This window comes from Coregonus lavaretus (assembly GCF_964263955.1).
Source record: "Coregonus lavaretus genome assembly, chromosome: 11".
Classification (NCBI taxonomy): Eukaryota; Metazoa; Chordata; class Actinopteri; order Salmoniformes; family Salmonidae; genus Coregonus; species Coregonus lavaretus.
Window position 1 is genome coordinate 28,302,260 of NC_139998.1, and position 18,071 is coordinate 28,320,330.

Here is an 18,071-nt window from a genome sequence, read left to right on the forward strand (position 1 = left end):
GGGTATAGCTTCTAAGGGCATTGCTGATACCTCTGCCATGGTTTGTGGTTGCTGCATTTCTGATGGTATTGTTGCTCTTCCACACGTGGCCTCAGTTGAAACCACCTCTGTAGGTATGTCCTGCTCTGCTGGTAAAGCCATTACTTCAGCCACATATTGAGGTACAGCGGGTATTGATGCCCTTCTACCAGAGGCTTGAGTTGCAGACACTTCTACAGGAACATGTGGCTCTAATGGCATTGTGATAACCTCAGACACTGTCTGCGGTGGCTTGGCTGTTGGAGGTATATACGGTTTCTTGATTGGAGCTGGGACATTGAGTACCTGAATAGGCATCTCCGACCCTGCTGAAACTGTCACCATCTCAGATATACCGTATGGAGGCTGCATAGCTGATGGTATGGAAGGCCCCCTTGCTGTTGATTGAACAGTGACTCCCTCTAGGGGTGCTGCTACTTCGACTGGTACTATTGCTGCTGTTGGTGGTGGCGGCTGCCTCAATGAGGGAACTGATGCTCTCCTGACAGTGGCCTGGGCTGAGAAGGGCTCAATGGGTGACTGCTGTTCTGACGGTGTGGTCCTAACCCCTGGGCCTGTCTGCTTAGAGGAGTGGATGGACCCTCTTCTGATGGGGGCTTGGACAGTGATACCATCTGTAGGTGTGCCAGGCTCTGAGGGCAGAGTTATCACAACATATGTCTCCAGACACTTGGCATTCCTTGGAGAAAGAGGGGACCTGGGTGAGGTAGCACTCATCTTGGACTCCACTGGGGTGGTCAGACTCAGAGACAGGGCATTGGGAGGTTCTCTGGTCCTGGGCAGTGTTGTGGATGTGAATGGCTGTGCTAAGCTGGCTTTCGGAACCACTTCTCTGGTCCTGGGAAGTGTGTGGCTGGCGGTGGGAACCACTGGAGGTTTGACGCTCTCCCCTGGTCGGTGGCTGAACACCAGCCCTGCAGGGATGGACACAGGCTTGGGGGGGACTGGAGGGGGTGCAGAGGCCTTGTGTACTGGACTGGAGCCTGCGGTTGTTACAGTTGCCTGTGCCATTGTCAAAGCAGCTGAGACCAGCACTGTTGTTGGGACTGAAGATGGGATGGAAACTGAAGGCTTTTTGGGATAAACAGCTGGCTTTAGTAAAGTGGCAGGGGGTGGTGGAGGGGGCAAAGGACGTGGTGGGGTATCTGCCACAGGTATATATGTGTCTGAGCTGGGTACAGCAGGAACAGAGGGAGCAGTATAAAAAGGAGCAACACTGACAACCACAGGCCTTGCTGCTATCTGACTACTGCCTTCAACCACAGCAGAGGTGGTAGTTATTGCCACTGAGTTTGCCACAAGGTCTTGTGTCATCTGGCTGAGCACCAACATGTTCTCCACATTGGGGACTATGATGACCACATGCCCCTGTCTGGTTGGGGTCATCATGACCTGAGAGCCAGCAACCCCTTCTGGCCGGACGTCCTCCACTCGCGGCTGTACATCCACCACCACAGACTGTATGGGCTGGACAGGCAGAGCTGCTCCCATGGCTATAGTGGTGGTCATGGTTGGGGAGACATTATGGATGGCCCTGATAGAGGTAGGCTCTGCTGAGGTCTGGGGCAGGGAGACTGATGTAGACCGAGGAGGAGGAGGAGGTGGGGCTTTTTTGGTGGAGGCTTGTCTCTGGATTCGGCGTGTCCCTACGGCTGGGACTACTACTGGGGTTGGAGGTGGGGCAGCAGTCTGGACAGGGACTGAATGCACCACTGTAGCTTGGGCAGTAGCCGAGGCTGACACAGGTGGTGGGGCTTGGGATGAAACTGGCGAGGTGATGGTAATCAGGTCTGGCATTTGGACTACAACTGGAGCTGGGGCTGGAGTTGGAGCAGAGACTGGACCTGGAGTTGGCACTGCACTGGGAGCAGCTGGGACTGGAGATGGGGGTTCAGAAGGTACTGGGCTTGGTACTGGAGTTGGTGCTCTGACCTGCACAGAAGGTGGACCCTGAGCAGACATCTGGGATGGAGATGTAACCAGGTCTGGCATTTGGACTACAACTGGATCAGGTATCTGCACCACCACTGAGGCAGGGGCTGGGGCTGAGGCAGGGACTTGGGGTTGGGCTGGTGGAGCACTAGCATGGACTGTAGTTGTAGCTGGTGTTGGTGCTTGGGTTGGATCTGCCACCACATCTGGAATTGTGACCAAAACTGTGGTTGGAGAAAAAGACATAATGGGTGCAATAGAAGGAGGGGAGATATCAGCAGGGGGCTGGGCTGCGAAGGGAGCTGCTGCTTTGGCCAGTTCTGGTGTTGGAATGGACACTGGAGTAGAGTCGGAGGAGAGAGGACTTGGAGCTTGGAAAGAGGAGGAGGACGTAGCATTGGAGGCTAGACTTGAGTCTGGAGTCGCTGGTGAGGTGGGCGGTGATACTGGAGAGATTGGTGATGGTGTGGTAGTTGTACTGGTGGCTAGAACTGTTTCAGCGGCAGAGGCAGGAGCTGGAGTAACTTTCGCCTGGGGAACCTCAAACACTACAGTGATCGGTTCAATCTCAGCTGCCTCTGTTATTGGTGTATGCTCTGAAACTGGAGTGGACTCTACCTGTTCTTTAGTCTCAGACTCATCACTAGGGGTAATATCAGAGGACACTCCCACTCCATACTCCTCTATTATACTATCGTCCGTCTCATCCTCTCCAGAGGAACACTGGGTGATTTTCAAGTCCGGTATGGGGAAAAGAGCCCTCCTCATAGTCATATCCTGAGGAACTGTTGGCTTTGCAACATTGACCTCAGGCCGTTTAGGAGGTTCAGAGGGCCGTGGTGGAGCAGGACGTTTCTTTTTCTTAACGTAGGTAGAATCAGCATCTAACATAGGCTTCTCTCCCTCTGCCTCACCAACTTTGCAGCTCTTAGCTGCAGCACTGGATGGTGCAGTCACATGTATCTCTGGATTTGGAGTGTCCATAGCTGACTGAGCCCTCTGAAACTCCTGCTCTATCAACATCAGTTCCTTCTTTTTCTGCATCATCTCCTCATATACCTCTTCAGGAGACCTTAAACCTTTCTTCCCTGGTTCTTTAGCATGGTCTTTACTGGGCTGCTCCGGTTGGGCTGAACTACGTTTAGCTTCAGGCTCCTCCACTAGGGACTCATAGAGGTAGTCCTCTATGGCCATGCCTCCGTAGAGTGGCTCTATCTCAGGGACTTGCTCTGTCTCTCCTTTAAGAGATCTAGCTTTCTGAAGCATCTCCTCATATGCCTCCTCTGCACTCTTTAGTGGCTTTGCAGTACTGAACTTCTGTCCTTTTGGAACAGCTATCTTGGCCTCTGTGTGAAACGCCTCTGAATCAGACTCCATGCTAGGAGAATAGTCAGAGCCTGAGGTTTTCTGAAGCACTTCCATCTCTCTAGCCTGCCTCACCTCCTCAGTGGGCGAGGCATTTTCAAAAGGAGACAGGTTACTGAGCGAGGTTACAGGGTGATCCCATTTCCTCTGAGTCCGTAGTTCATCTTTATCCCTCTTGGACTTCTTAGAGCTCCTCTTCCCCTGCTGCTGGTCCGATTCCTTCTGTTTCTCCTGCTCCCTGAGGTGATCTTCCTCTTCCCTGAGCTCCTCCTCCTCCTCTGACGAGTCCTTGATGGTGGGGAGGGACTGGCCAGCCTGCCTGTGCTTGGCCTTGCGGTGCTGTTTCCCCTCCCCACTCCTCTTGTGACTGGGGCTGCTGTCGCTGTCCTCCTCCAGAGAAGAGGCTGAGGTGGGGGAGGTTCCAGGGGTGAAGCTGGACACCTGGACACTGGATGACCCCTCACCTTTGGACTTGTCCTCCAGAGACTCTGTGATGCTCTCCACCTCAGCATCCCCATTGTCCGTGCTCTTTGTTCTCTGCCGCGTCATGGCTTTCTTAAACACAGTGGTGAGCTCAGTGAGTTCAGTACTATCTACAGTGGTTTTAGCCTCAGATCCTGGAAGAGATGGTCTCCTGGCTGGGCTGTCTTCATTATCCATACTGCCTTTCTTTAGCAGAGGTTTGGATTTGCCTGATGTGTTATCCACCTCGGCCTCCTTGGTCTCCTCCTCTCTGCACTCTTTCTCCTCTTTTTCCTCCTCTGAGAGAGACATCTCCTCCTCTCCTGTCATTCCCATGATCTGCCTGCGGATGAACTCCTCCTCATCCACAGATGAGTCTGGGCTGACTGCTGGGCTGTCTGCTTTGTAGTCCTCGCTGCTGGACGACGCTGCCGTGCTGACCGCTACCGCACTTAACCTCCGTCTCTGGAGCTGGGGCGAGGGAGAGGGTTCGCTTCCACTGCTCTCCTCCATCGGCACGTAATTCAGATGCCTCATCTCCCCATTCACCTCTTCCTTTCTGACTGTCTGCACCTCCTTCAGCTCCTCCTCGGAGGTGTAAGAGCCCTGTGAGATGGGAAGTATATCTGGTCCATCCTGGGACTTGTTACTATGGTCCTCAGTCTTGGTGTCAGCCTCAAATGGACTGGTTGGGCTGGACTGTACCTCAACTACTACCTGGTCCACTAGGTGGGAGGCTGCAGTTGACTCTTTCCCCTCCTGAAAATGAAAAAAAGCATCAGAAGACATGTGCTTGTCCTATGCATAGATCAATAAAAACATATGTCTTACACACTTTGCTGTCTATTTTTGTTTATGTCTGCTGGAGCAAATTATATCTGTGTGAACAGTTAACAACTATGGTAGCAATCTATATTTGTATGGAATCACAATCTTGACTAAAGATGATAGGAATAATGTTAACAACAAATACAAACAACAATACATTGATTCAAACTGTTGAACAAAGACTTGCCTCCACAGTGTCCTTCTCAGTGAGAATCTGCTGAGGTTCAGGAAGGACATCATCCACCTTTCCAGCCAATGGAGTGGCCACTTCCTTGATAGTATCAGCTGTTGGGTCTGGTTGTGGAGTTACCCTCTCAGCCACTGTGACAGGTAGTGGTTCCTGTTGCTTCAGTGGCTTCTCAACCTTCTCCTCTGCTGGTTTAGGTAGCTCTGCTGGTTGAGATTTAGCCTCTGGCTTCTTCTCCACAGTGGCTGGAGTGACAGCAATGGCAGTAGAAACTGTGGTGGATAGCGGAGCAAGAGCAGTCATGGCATCAGTTACTGAGACAGAGACAACATGAGCAGCTACTGCTGGAGCCTCAGTCTTGGGTGGTTCAGATTTAGGTGGTACAGGTTTGGGCAGCTCAGTTGTAGGAAAAATATTTGGTGCCTCTGCCTTGGCGATCTTCAACTTGAGAACTTCTGTCTTTGGAGCCTCAGCCTTGGCGACTGCCTTGGGAGCTTCAGCCTCTGGGACTTCCACCTTTGGCTCCAGCTCCTTTTGTGCAAGGGCAGTTGTTGGTGTGGGTGGAATGGGCTCTGATGTGAGAGGAACAGCCTTGGCCTTGGTTGTGGTTGCTGCTGGAGCCTGGGGCTCAGTCTTGGTGGAAGTGGCTGCAGGCTGTGGTGTGGGCTGGGCACCAGTCTTAGTTGGCTGTGGTGTGGGCTGGGCACCAGTCTTAGTGAGCTGTGGCTGGGCCATCTTCCCCATGCCTCCCAGTTGACCAGACAGAGCTCTCTGTGTCTGGCAGTTCAGACACAGCCATTCCTTTTGTCAACACAGAGAACAACACAGTGGTTAGTAGTCAGTTCAGTTCAGACACAGCTATTACTTCTGTCAATAGAGGGGACAACATACAGGTGGCAAGTGCTTAGCTTAGCACAGACCATGTTGGCATTATTCCAAGCCAAGACATGGCTTTATTCCAAGAGGAGTTCCAAATATAATTCACCCTTCATAATATTGATTTTTCAACAGCATTCATCAGTGATACAAAATAAGCTAAATGTCTTAATGTTACTTCATACTCAGTGGTACTGTGAAGTGTACTGTAGTGGAATGTTCTTATGCATCTCATTTTAACTCCTGACTCTATGTGGACAACAATGATGGACAGGTATAGTCAGGATAGTGCATTATGCAGATATAAACACTAGAAGTCAAAGCGAACTGTAATACCATCCATACAGTACAGTGGGGAAAAACAGTATTTAGTCAGCCACCAATTGTGCAAGTTCTCCCACTTAAAAAGATGAGAGAGGCCTGTAATTTTCATCATAGGTAAACGTCAACTATGACAGACAAAATGAGGGGAAAAAAATCACATTGTAGGATTTTTAATGAGTTTATTTGCAAATTATGGTGGAAAATAAGTATTTGGTCAATAACAAAAGTTTCTCAATACTTTGTTATATACCCTTTGTTGGCAATGACACAGGTCAAACGTTTTCTGTAAGTCTTCACAAGGTTTTCACACACTGTTGCTGGTATTTTGGCCCATTCCTCCATGCAGATCCCATTCCTCCAAGCAGTGATGTTTTGGGGCTGTCGCTGGGCAACACGGACTTTTAATTCCCTCCAAAGATTTTCTATGGGGTTGAGATCTGGAGACTGGATAGGCCACTCCAGTACCTTGAAATGCTTCTTACGAAGCCACTCCTTCGTTGCCCGGGCGGTGTGTTTGGGATCATTGTCATGCTGAAAGACCCAGCCACGTTTCATCTTCAATGCCCTTGCTGATGGAAGGAGGTTTTCACTCAAAATCTCACGATACATGGCCCCATTCATTCTTTCCTTTACACGGATCAGTCGTCCTGGTCCCTTTTCAGAAAAACAGCCCCAAAGCATGATGTTTCCACCCTCATGCTTCACAGTAGGTATGGTGTTCTTTGGATGCAACTCAGCATTCTTTGTCCTCCAAACACGACGAGTTGAGTTTTTACCAAAAAGTTATATTTCGGTTTCATCTGAACATATGGCATTCTCCCAATCCTCTTCTGGATCATCCAAATGCACTCTAGCAAACTTCAGACGGGCCTGGACATGTACTGGCTTAAGCATGGGGACACGTCTGGCACTGCAGGATTTGAGTCCCTGGCGGCGTAGTGTGTTACTGATGGTAGGCTAGGTTAATTTGGTCCCAGCTCTCTGCAGGTCATTCACTAGGTCCCCCCGTGTGGTTCTGTGATTTTTGCTCACCGTTCTTGTGATCATTTTGACCCCACGGGGTGAGATCTTGCGTGGAGCCCAGATCGAGGGAGATTATCAGTGGTCTTGTATGTCTTCCATTTCCTAATAATTGCTCCCACAGTTGATTTCTTCAAACCAAGCTGCTTACCTATTGCAGATTCAGTCTTCCCAGCCTGGTGCAGGTCTACAATTGTGTTTCTGGTGTCCTTTGACAGCTCTTTGGTCTTGGCCATAGTGGAGTTTGGAGTGTGACTGTTTGAGGTTGTGGACAGGTGTCTTTTATACTGATAACAAGTTCAAACAGGTGCCATTAATACAGGTAACGAGTGGAGGACAGAGGAGCCTCTTAAAGAAGAAGTTACAGGTCTGTGAGAGCCAGAAATCTTGCTTGTTTGTAGGTGACCAAATACTTATTTTCCACCATCATTTGCAAATAAATTCATTAAAAATCCTACAATGTGATTTCTGGATTTTTTTCCCTCATTTTGTCTGTCATAGTTGACGTGTACCTATGATGAAAATTACAGGCCTCTCTCATCTTTTTAAGTGGGAGAACTTACACAGTTGGTGGCTGACTAAATACTTTTTTTCCCCCCCACTGTAGTTTAATGTATTCTACCAGTGTTTTACAGTGAGGGAAAAAAAAGCATTTGATCCCCTGCTGATTTTGTACCTTTTCCCACTAACAAAGAAATGATCAGTCTATAATTTTAATGGTAGGTTTATTTGAACAGTGAGAGAGAGAATAACAACAACAAAAATCCAGAAAAACGCATGTCAAAAATGTTATCAATTGATTTGCATTTTAATGAGGGAAATAAGTATTTGACCCCCTCTCAATAAGAAAGATTTCTGGCTCCCAGGTATCTTTTATAAAGGTAATGAGCTGAGATTAAGAGCACACTCTTAAAGGGAGTGCTCCTAATCTCAGTTTGTTACCTGTATAAAAGACACTTGTCCACAGAAGCAATCAATCAATCAGATTCCAAACTCTCCACCATGGCCAAGACCAAAGAGCTCTCCAAGGATGTCAGGGACAAGATTGTAGACCTCATTGTACGCAGATGATTCATGTTTTCTTTTAGATCCACAACTAGAATCCCTCCACAGCCTCATAGAGGATCTAGATACATTTTCTAACCTCTCTGGATTAAAACCAAATTATGACAAATGTACTATATTACGTATTGGATCACTAAAAAATACAATTTTTACATTACCATGGAGTTTACCAATAAAATGGTCTGATGGTGATGTGGATATACTCGGAATACATATCCCAAAGGAAATAAATGATCTCACTTCAATAAATTTTTATAGAAAGTTAGCAAAAATAGATAAGATCTTACTACCATGGAAAGGAAAATACCTGTCAATTTGTGGAAAAATCACCCTGATTAACTCTTTGGTATTATCCCAGTTTACCTATTTGCTTATGGTCTTGCCTACGCCTAGCAAACAGTTTTTTAAATTATATGAGAAAAAAATATTCAATTTTATTTGGAACGGCAAGCCAGACAAAATTAAAAGAGCATATTTATATAATGAATATGAATTCGGAGGACAGAAAGTATTAAATATTAAAGCATTAGACCTATCACTAAAATCTTCAGTCATCCAAAAGTTATACTTAAATCCGAACTGGTTCTCAAGCAAATTAGTAAGATTGTCTCACCCACTGTTCAAGAAAGACCTTTTTCCCTTTATTCAGATTACAACCTCTCACTTTCAGTTATTTGAAAAGGAAATAATCTCCCAAATGTCACTATTTCTAAAACAAGCCATAGAAAGTTGGTTGCAATTTCAATTTAATCCTCCAGAAACGACAGAACAAATAATGCAACAAATATTGTGGTTAAATTCAAATCTACTAATTGACAAAAAACCTTTGTTTTTTGACAGAATGTTTAAAAAAGGTATAATCTTCGTAAATGATATCATCGGTAGGACTGGTGGAGTTATGTCGCACATGCAGCTAACAAAAACATATGGAAATGTCTGCTCTACCCAAAATTACAACCAAATAATTGCAGCCTTACCGCAAAAGTGGAAGAGGAAAGTTGAAGGGGGAGAAAGTAAGGAACTTGTCTGTCGGCCTTGCATTAAAGAACATAATTGGTTAAGGAAAACTGTGATAAATAAAAAAGTATATCAGTTTCACTTAAGGACCAAAGGATTGACAGCCGTCCCATATAGATTGCAAAATAGTTGGGAAGAGATCTTTGACGTACCGATCCCATGGCATAGTGTTTATGAACTGACACGCAAAACGACACCGGATTCAAAAATTAGAATCTTTCAATTTAAATTATTATATAAAATTCTTGCTACCAATAGAATGTTATTTATATGGGGGATACAATCTTCCCAGCTCTGCAGATTTTGCTGTGAAGAGACAGAATCATTAGATCATTTGTTTTGATTCTGTCCATTTGTAGCTTGTTTTTGGACACAGGTCCAGGAATGGCTAAAGGATTGCAATATTTACCTGGAACTAACCTTGCAGATAGCATTACTGGGTGATCTGAAAAGTCATAGTCAATCAATCAATAATATAATAATACTTTTAGCAAAAATGTTTATTTTTAATTCACAATCTGTAGAAGCAATGAGAATAGAAAGGTTCAGAACTTTTGTAAAACATCACAGTACGGTTGAAATATATATGGCAAATAGAAATCCTATATGGATGGTGTTAAGAGATAGATGGGAGGTATTGAATAGAGTTGAAGGATGGGACTAATAACAAATAACAACAAATAATAACAAAGATAGCTAATAATGTAAGCATACTGTGTCCATAATAAGTATATAGGTTGTATGTTGGGAGCTTTTGGGAAAGAGCACAGTTAGAAAGATATGGCATTTAGAAGCAAACCGGATGGACATCATGAAAATGATCGGAGAAGTTGAGAGTAGAAGAAGTTCAGGAGCAAAAAATAAATATATATATATATATATATATATATATATATATATATATATATATATACACAGTGGGGGAAAAAAGTATTTAGTCAGCCACCAATTGTGCATGTTCTCCCACTTAAAAAGATGAGAGAGGCCTGTAATTTTCATCGTAGGTACACGTCAACTATGACAGACAAAATGAGAAAAAAAATCCAGAAAATCACATTGTAGGATTTTTTATGAATTTATTTGCAAATTATGGTGGAAAATAAGTATTTGGTCAATAACAAAAGTTTCTCAATACTTTGTTATATACCCTTTGTTGGCAATGACACAGGTCAAACGTTTTCTGTAAGTCTTCACAAGGTTTTCATACACTGTTGCTGGTATTTTGGCCCATTCCTCCATGCAGATCTCCTCTAGAGCAGTGATGTTTTGGGGCTGTCGCTGGGCAACACAGACTTTCAACTCCCTCCAAAGATTTTCTATGGGGTTGAGATCTGGAGACTGGCTAGGCCACTCCAGGACCTTGAAATGCTTCTTACGAAGCCACTCCTTCGTTGCCCGGGCGGTGTGTTTGGGATCATTGTCATGCTGAAAGACCCAGCCACGTTTCATCTTCAATGCCCTTGCTGATGGAAGGAGGTTTTCACTCAAAATCTCACGATACATGGCCCCATTCATTCTTTCCTTTACACGGATCAGTCGTCCTGGTCCCTTTGCAGAAAAACAGCCCCAAAGCATGATGTTTCCACCCCCATGCTTCACAGTAGGTATGGTGTTCTTTGGATGCAACTCAGCATTCTTTGTCCTCCAAACACGACGAGTTGAGTTTTTACCAAAAAGTTATATTTTGGTTTCATCTGACCATATGACATTCTCCCAATCCTCTTCTGGATCATCCAAATGCACTCTAGCAAACTTCAGACGGGCCTGGACATGTACTGGCTTAAGCAGGGGGACACGTCTGGCACTGCAGGATTTGAGTCCCTGGCGGCGTAGTGTGTTACTGATGGTAGGCTTTGTTATTTTGGTCCCAGCTCTCTGCAGGTCATTCACTAGGTCCCCCCGTGTGGTTCTGGGATTTTTGCTCACTGTTCTTGTGATAATTTTGACCCCACGGGGTGAGATCTTGCGTGGAGCCCCAGATCAAGGGAGATTATCAGTGGTCTTGTATGTCTTCCATTTCCTAATAATTGCTCCCACAGTTGATTTCTTCAAACCAAGCTGCTTACCTATTGCAGATTCAGTCTTCCCAGCCTGGTGCAGTTCTACAATTTTGTTTCTGGTGTCCTTTGGCCATAGTGGAGTTTGGAGTGTGACTGTTTGAGGTTGTGGACAGGTGTCTTTTATACTGATAACAAGTTCAAACAGGTGCCATTAATACAGGTAACGAGTGGAGGACAGAGGAGCCTCTTAAAGAAGAAGTTACAGGTCTGTGAGAGACAGAAATCTTGCTTGTTTGTAGGTGACCAAATACTTATTTTCCACCATAATTTGCAAATAAATTCATAAAAAATCCTACAATGTGATTTTCTGGATTTTTTTTCCTCAATTTGTCTGTCATAGTTGATGTGTACCTATGATGAAAATTACAGGCCTCTCTCATCTTTTTAAGTGGGAGAACTTGCACAATTGGTGGCTGACTAAATACTTTTTTTCCCCACTGTATATATATATATAGAATTATTGTAAAATTAACTCTGTCCATAAGGTGTAGATAGTAAGTATAGACCGGAAGTAGAGGCCTGGGCGTTGTTGTTCACTAATTTACTCCAAGTAGGGAAAGGATGGTGGGGTTGAAAAGTAATAAAGGGGAATATATATATAAAAAATAAAATAAAACATGGGGGATTGGAAGTGATGCAGACAATTACATTGATAGAAGATACAATCTATCTGCAATATTAAGCTGATCCATTCCCCCCAGAAAAAAAGAAAAGAAACAAAAAGAAAAAATAATAATAATATAAAAATGAAAAAAAAAAAAGATTGTAGACCTACACAAGGCTGGAATGGGCTACAAGACCATCGCCAATCAGCTTGGTGAGAAGGTGACAACAGTTGGTACGATTATTTGCAAATGGAAGAAACACAAAATAACTGTCAATCTCCCTCGGCCTGGGGCTCCATGCAAGATCTCACCTCGTGGAGTTGCAATGATCATGAGAACGGTGAGGAATCAGCCCAGAACTACACAGGAGGATCTTGTCAATCATCTCAAGCCAGCTGGGACCATAGTCATCCAAGAAAACAATTGGTAACACACTACGCCGTGAAGGACTGAAATCCTGCAGCGCCCGCAAGGTCCCCCTGCTCAAGAAAGCACATATACAGGCCCGTCTGAAGTTTGCCAATGAACATCTGAATGATTCAGAGGTGAACTGGGTGAAAGTGTTGTGGTCAGATGAGACCAAAATCGAGCTCTTTGGCATCAACTCAACTCGCCGTGTTTGGAGGAGGAGGAATGCTACCTATGACCCCAAGAACACCATCTCCACCGTCAAACATGGAGGTGGAAACATTATGCTTTGGGGGTGTTTTTCTGCTAAGGGGACAGGACAACTTCACCGCATCAAAGGGACGATGGACGGGATCATGTACCGTCAAATCTTGGGTGAGAACCTCCTTCCCTCAGCCAGGGCATTGAAAATGGGTCGTGGATGGGTATTCCAGCATGACAATGACCCAAAACACACGGCCAAGGCAACAAAGGAGTGGCTCAAGAAGAAGCACATTAAGGTCCTGGAGTGGCCTAGCCAGTCTCCAGACCTTAATCCCATAGAAAATCTGTGGAGGGAGCTGAAGGTTCGAGTTGCCAAACGTCAGCCTCGAAACCTTAATGACTTGGAGAAGATCTGCAAAGAGGAGTGGAACAAAATCCCTCCTGAGATGTGTGCAAACCTGGTGGCCAACTACAAGAAACGTCTGACTTCTGTGATTGCCAACAAGGGTTTTGCCACCAAGTACTAAGTCATGTTTTGCAGAGTGGTCAAATACTTATTTCCCTCATTAAAATGCAAATCAATTTATAACATTTTTGACATGCGTTTTTCTGGATTTTGTTGTTGTTATTCTGTCTCTCACTGTTCAAACAAACCTACCATTAAAATTATAGACTGATCATGTCTTTGTCAGTGGGCAAACATACAAAATCAGCAGGGGATCAAATACTTTTTTCCATCACTGTATATATTTTACTTTAGGTTTACATTACACCAGATAAATTAATCTGCTTATAGAATTCCTCAGCCTCATGCAAAGAATACCTTCATAATTCTGTTAGGCTAAACAAGCATATCAAGCGATTGTCAGGTAGCATATAAAAATTGCTTACCTTGCCAGAAAACAAATCATATCTTACAGGCAATCTTATTGCTATTTACATTAAATCACTCAACACAGCAGCATGAACTTTTTGCTTCATTTATTTTGGGCCAGTTGAGAAAAAGAACTTCATCAGTAAACTCTGCCTAGAGCAGAGACCGCCAGGGGTGTCCTATCACACAGGATCACAGAATTGCAGATACTTCCTCTGCAGAGACGGTGTGGGGATGTGATATTGGGGGCAGAGCAGGAGATTATGGAGCAAACAGCATTATCTTTATTACCTGCCTCTCACTTTCAATCGCCATGTGTGTGTGAGACATTAGGATATAACATCCGCTTGCACAGATTAAACCCATATGCACTGAACACTGCACACTGCACACACAACACTTAAAGGATATTTACAGTTGAAGTCAGAAGTTTACATACACCTTAGCCAAATACATTTAAACTCAGTTTTTCACAATTCCTGACATTTAATCCTAGTAAAAATTCCCTGTCTTAGGTCAGTTAGGATCACCACTTTATTTTAAGAATGTGAAATGTCAGAATAATAGTAGAGAGAATTATTTATTTAAGCTTTTATTTATTTCATCACATTCCCAGTGGGTCAGAAGTTTACATACACTCAATTAGTATTTGGTAGCATTGCTTTTAAATTGTTTACTTGGGTCAAACGTTTCAGGTAGCCTTCCACAAGCTTCCCACAATAAGTTGGGTGAATTTTGGCCCATTCCTCCTGACAGAGCTGGTGTAACTGAGTCAGGTTTGTAGGCCTCCTTGCTCGTACACGCTTTTTCAGTTCTGCCCACAAATTTTCTATAGGATTGAGGTCAGGGCTTTGTGATGGTCACTCCAATACCTTGACTTTGATGTATTTAAGCCATTTTTCCACAACTTTGGAAGTATGCTTGGGGTCATTGTCCATTTGGAAGACCCATTTGAGACCAAGCTTTAACTTCCTGACTGATGTCTTGAGATGTTGCTTCAATATATCCACATCATTTTCCTTCCTCATGATGCCATCTATTTTGTAAAGTGCACAAGTCCCTCCTGCAGCAAAGCACCCCCACAGCATGATGCTGCCACCCCCGTGCTTCACGGTTGGGATGGTGTTCTTCGGCTTGCAAGACCCCCCTTTTTCCTCCAAACATAACGATGGTCATTATGGCCAAACAGTTCTATATTTGTTTCATCAGACCAGAGGACATTTCTCAAAAAAGTATGATCCTTGTCCCCATGTGCAGTTGCAAACCGTAGTCTGGCTTTTTTATGGCAGTTTTGGAGCAGTTGCTTCTTCCTTACTGAGCGGCCTTTCAGGTTATGTCGATATAGGACTCGTTTTACTGCGGCTATAAATACTTTTGTACCTGTTTCTTCCAGCATCTTCACAAGGTCCTTTGCTGTTGTTCTGGGATTGATTTGCACTTTTCGCACCAAAGTACGTTCATCTCTAGGAGACAGAACGCGTCTCCTTCCTGAGTGGTATGACAGCTGCGTGGTCCCATGGTGTTTATACTTGTGTACTATTGTTTGTACACCTTCAGGTGTTTGGAAATTGCTCCCAAGGATGAACCAGACTTGTGGAGGTCTACACATTTTTTTCTGAGGTCTTGGCTGATTTCTTTTGATTTTCCCATGATGTCAAGCAAAGAGGCACTGAGTTTGAAGGTAGGCCTTGAGATACATCCACAGGTACACCTCCAATTGACTCAAATTATGTCAATTAGCCTATCTGAAGCTTCTAAAGCCATGACATCATTTTCTGGAATTTTCCAAGCTGTTTAAAGGCACAGTGGACATGTAAACTTCTGACCCACTGGAATTGTGAACACAGTGAATTATAAGTGAAATAATCTGTCTGTAAACAATTGTTGGAAAAATGACTTGTGTCATCCACAAAGTAGATGTCCTAACCGACTTGCCAAAACTATAGTTTGTTAACAAGAAATGTATGCAGTGGTTGAAAAACTATTTTTATTGACTCCAACCTAAGTGCATGTAAACTTCTGACTTCAACTGTATAAACACATGTTCAAATGTACACATATACAAAGATGTATATATTTGCAGGAATACAGATTGCTAACTGCATGAACCCCCATTTTAACATTTTAGTCATTTAGCAGACGCTCTTATCCAGAGCGACTTACAGGAGCAATTAGGGTTAAGTGCCTTGCTCAAGGGCACATCGACAGATTTTTCACCTAGTCGGCTCGGGGATTAGAACCTGCCGCCCTAATGCATGCACACACCCAAACACACGCATGCAACATTTGTGACGGCAGAGTTATGATGACAAAATATTTAGCTACATAAGCCTGTAGTTGGATCTAATATTGATTGTGTGTTTTTCTCCAGTGCCTTTTGATGAGGATGACAAGGATGATTCAGTGTGCTTCCTAGATCATGACTACTTGAAGAATACGTACGGCATGTTCAAGAAAGTAAATGGTGACACACACACACACTTTCTCAAGGGGATTAGTGCTGGTTCAGAGACCAGTGACGTAAATTAATAATATTTCATGGGAATGTCACATGCTGATGGGAGCTTTAGTGAGTGATGTAACCCACCCTCTGTCATGGCCAAGCTTAGGCATGTAGTCCAAACCACACCCAGCTGTGCCAGGGATCCCATGTGTGTTCCCAGAAACAAGACCAAAATACCTCCACTACCACGCCCTTGCAGTGTGAACATTTGGGGTCAGGGGTCAGAACTAACAAAAAAGCCTTTGCTACATAGCCTAATGCTTAGAATAGACACAGAACAGTCAAATCTCTCCATATGCACTCTGATTTCCAATATTGGAAAACATGCATACTTTATTAAGGGTTTATAAGTATTTCCATAACATCTCTCAATAGGGGTGACAAAGTGATTTAATACTTCGGAAAGCATGTGGTCACAGAGCAAGGTCAGCACAGAATAAAAAATAAGTTAATTATGATAGCAGCAGATCCATTAGGTGCTTTTGTCAGATACTGAAATGGAAATGCTCTCTTTCTGACCTCACATTGTGGCCAGCTTCACTGCAAGACAATAGCTCAGGCTTACTGCTCTATCACACACCACCCACCACTTGGCTATGCTGAAACCATACAGAATAAAGCAATATTTAAAAAGCACCAACGATAAATGGAATTCCCATTTCTTTACGCTGAGGATGTAGCCTAACTGTTTTATGTTTCCTGTTATTGTTCCTATGCTTATTGTATAGTTGATTTCATGTATGGTTGTAGTTGGATATAGAAATCCACATCAACTGAGGAGGGGTCACCATTTATAGTTGAATGGAAATTATCCAACCATTATGTAGGAATTATGTTGAATATAAATGTATAATAAACTACATTTATCAATCTGACTCCAATATTATGTGAATAAATGCAACAGGCCCTGTGCGTCTCTAGAGGATCTAGTCAAGGTAGCGAGCCTTGCCTCACCACTCAGCATGACTATAATGAACATGTGTCTAACTTGCACCGTTATGATATTATTAAGAGGCTAGATACAAATAGCTAATCCTGGCGATCAATGTTCTAGCATTAATTTATTGAGGCAAGTAGATCAGGGATGTCAAGGTGGAACCCAAGCATATGTTATGTGTATAGTGTAATTAACAATTACCAATAGACCTACTAAATTATAAGCGTATAGTCAATCAAATAATTACTCGACAAGGCACCGCCGCAACGCATTATATTTTACTGCAAACACTGCATCAAAAGCAAACACCTTCCTCCGTTACTCTTTCGTTTGCGTGAGGCTACAATACCGTCAAGTTTCCCGGGGAAGCTGTGAAGGATGGGGAAGCTGTGAAACGAGCTGCAGCCTACTGCGAATAGGCTGTAGCCTATTCCGTTTCAACAATCCTCAGCTGATTCAGAAAATAATTTTCAGAATGACAGTAAAGTGAACAGCTGTTGTGATAGCACGCAAGGTTTATCTAGAATGGTTTGATGTCTCATATGTTACGAAAAGGATAGTCCAAACTATACAGGGTATACATGTAGGCCTATAGCATTTTTAAAACAGGTTCAAAAGCTAAAAAGCTTTATTTTCTTCTAATTAATTATATTAAATGACTTCACCTGAGTGTCCTTGCCAGCCAGAGTAGGGCAGCACTTTACAACATTCCAATGTTATAGTTTTGTGAATCTCTCATTCATATTTTTTGATTGTGAATGGGAACAATGGAAGCGATGAAAGGTGAAAATGAGTGTCCAGGCAGGGCAGCATTTTACAACATTTAAATGTTATAGTGTTGTGAATCTCTCATGCATATTTTTTTTATTTGGTTGGATGTGGAGCGTCACCGCACAGCTATTTTCAGGTCTCTCCAGAGATGTTCGATCGGGTTCAAGTCCGGGCTCCCCATCCAACCTGACAGAGCTTGAGAGGATCTGCAGAGAAGAATGGGAGAAACTCCCCAAATACAGGTGATCCAAGCTTGTCGCGTAATACCCAAGAAGTCTCGATGCTGTAAAAGGTGCTTCAACAAAGTCCCTAAGCCACTCCTGCGTTGTCTTGGCTGTGTGCTTAGGGTCATTGTCCTGTTGGAAGGTGAACCTTCGTCCCATTCTGAGGTCCTGAGCACTCTGGAGCAGATTTTCATCAAGGATCTCTCTGTACTTTGCTCCATTCATCTTTCCCTCGATCCTGACTAGTCTCCCAGTCCCTGTCGCTGAAAAACATCCCTACAGCATGATACTGCCACCACCATGCTTCACCGTAGGGATGGTGCCAGGTTTCCTCCAGACGTGACGCTTGGCATTCAGGCCAAAGAGTTCA

General features: G+C 44.0%; 1 protein-coding gene across 1 annotated transcript in view; it reads right to left on the bottom strand.

Moving 5' to 3' along the window:
* The window catches only part of LOC311137502 (protein piccolo-like), a gene marked incomplete at both ends in the record, with an annotated part of 57,511 nt that extends 52,395 nt beyond the window's left edge, over positions 1-5,116 (bottom strand). The window contains 2 exons of the mRNA XM_084172032.1: positions 31-4,557; positions 4,814-5,116. Coding sequence (XP_084028158.1) covers positions 31-4,557; positions 4,814-5,116 — 4,830 coding nt within the window. The remainder of the gene's footprint in view (positions 1-30; positions 4,558-4,813) is intronic.
* Positions 5,117-18,071: the final 12,955 nt, after the last annotated feature.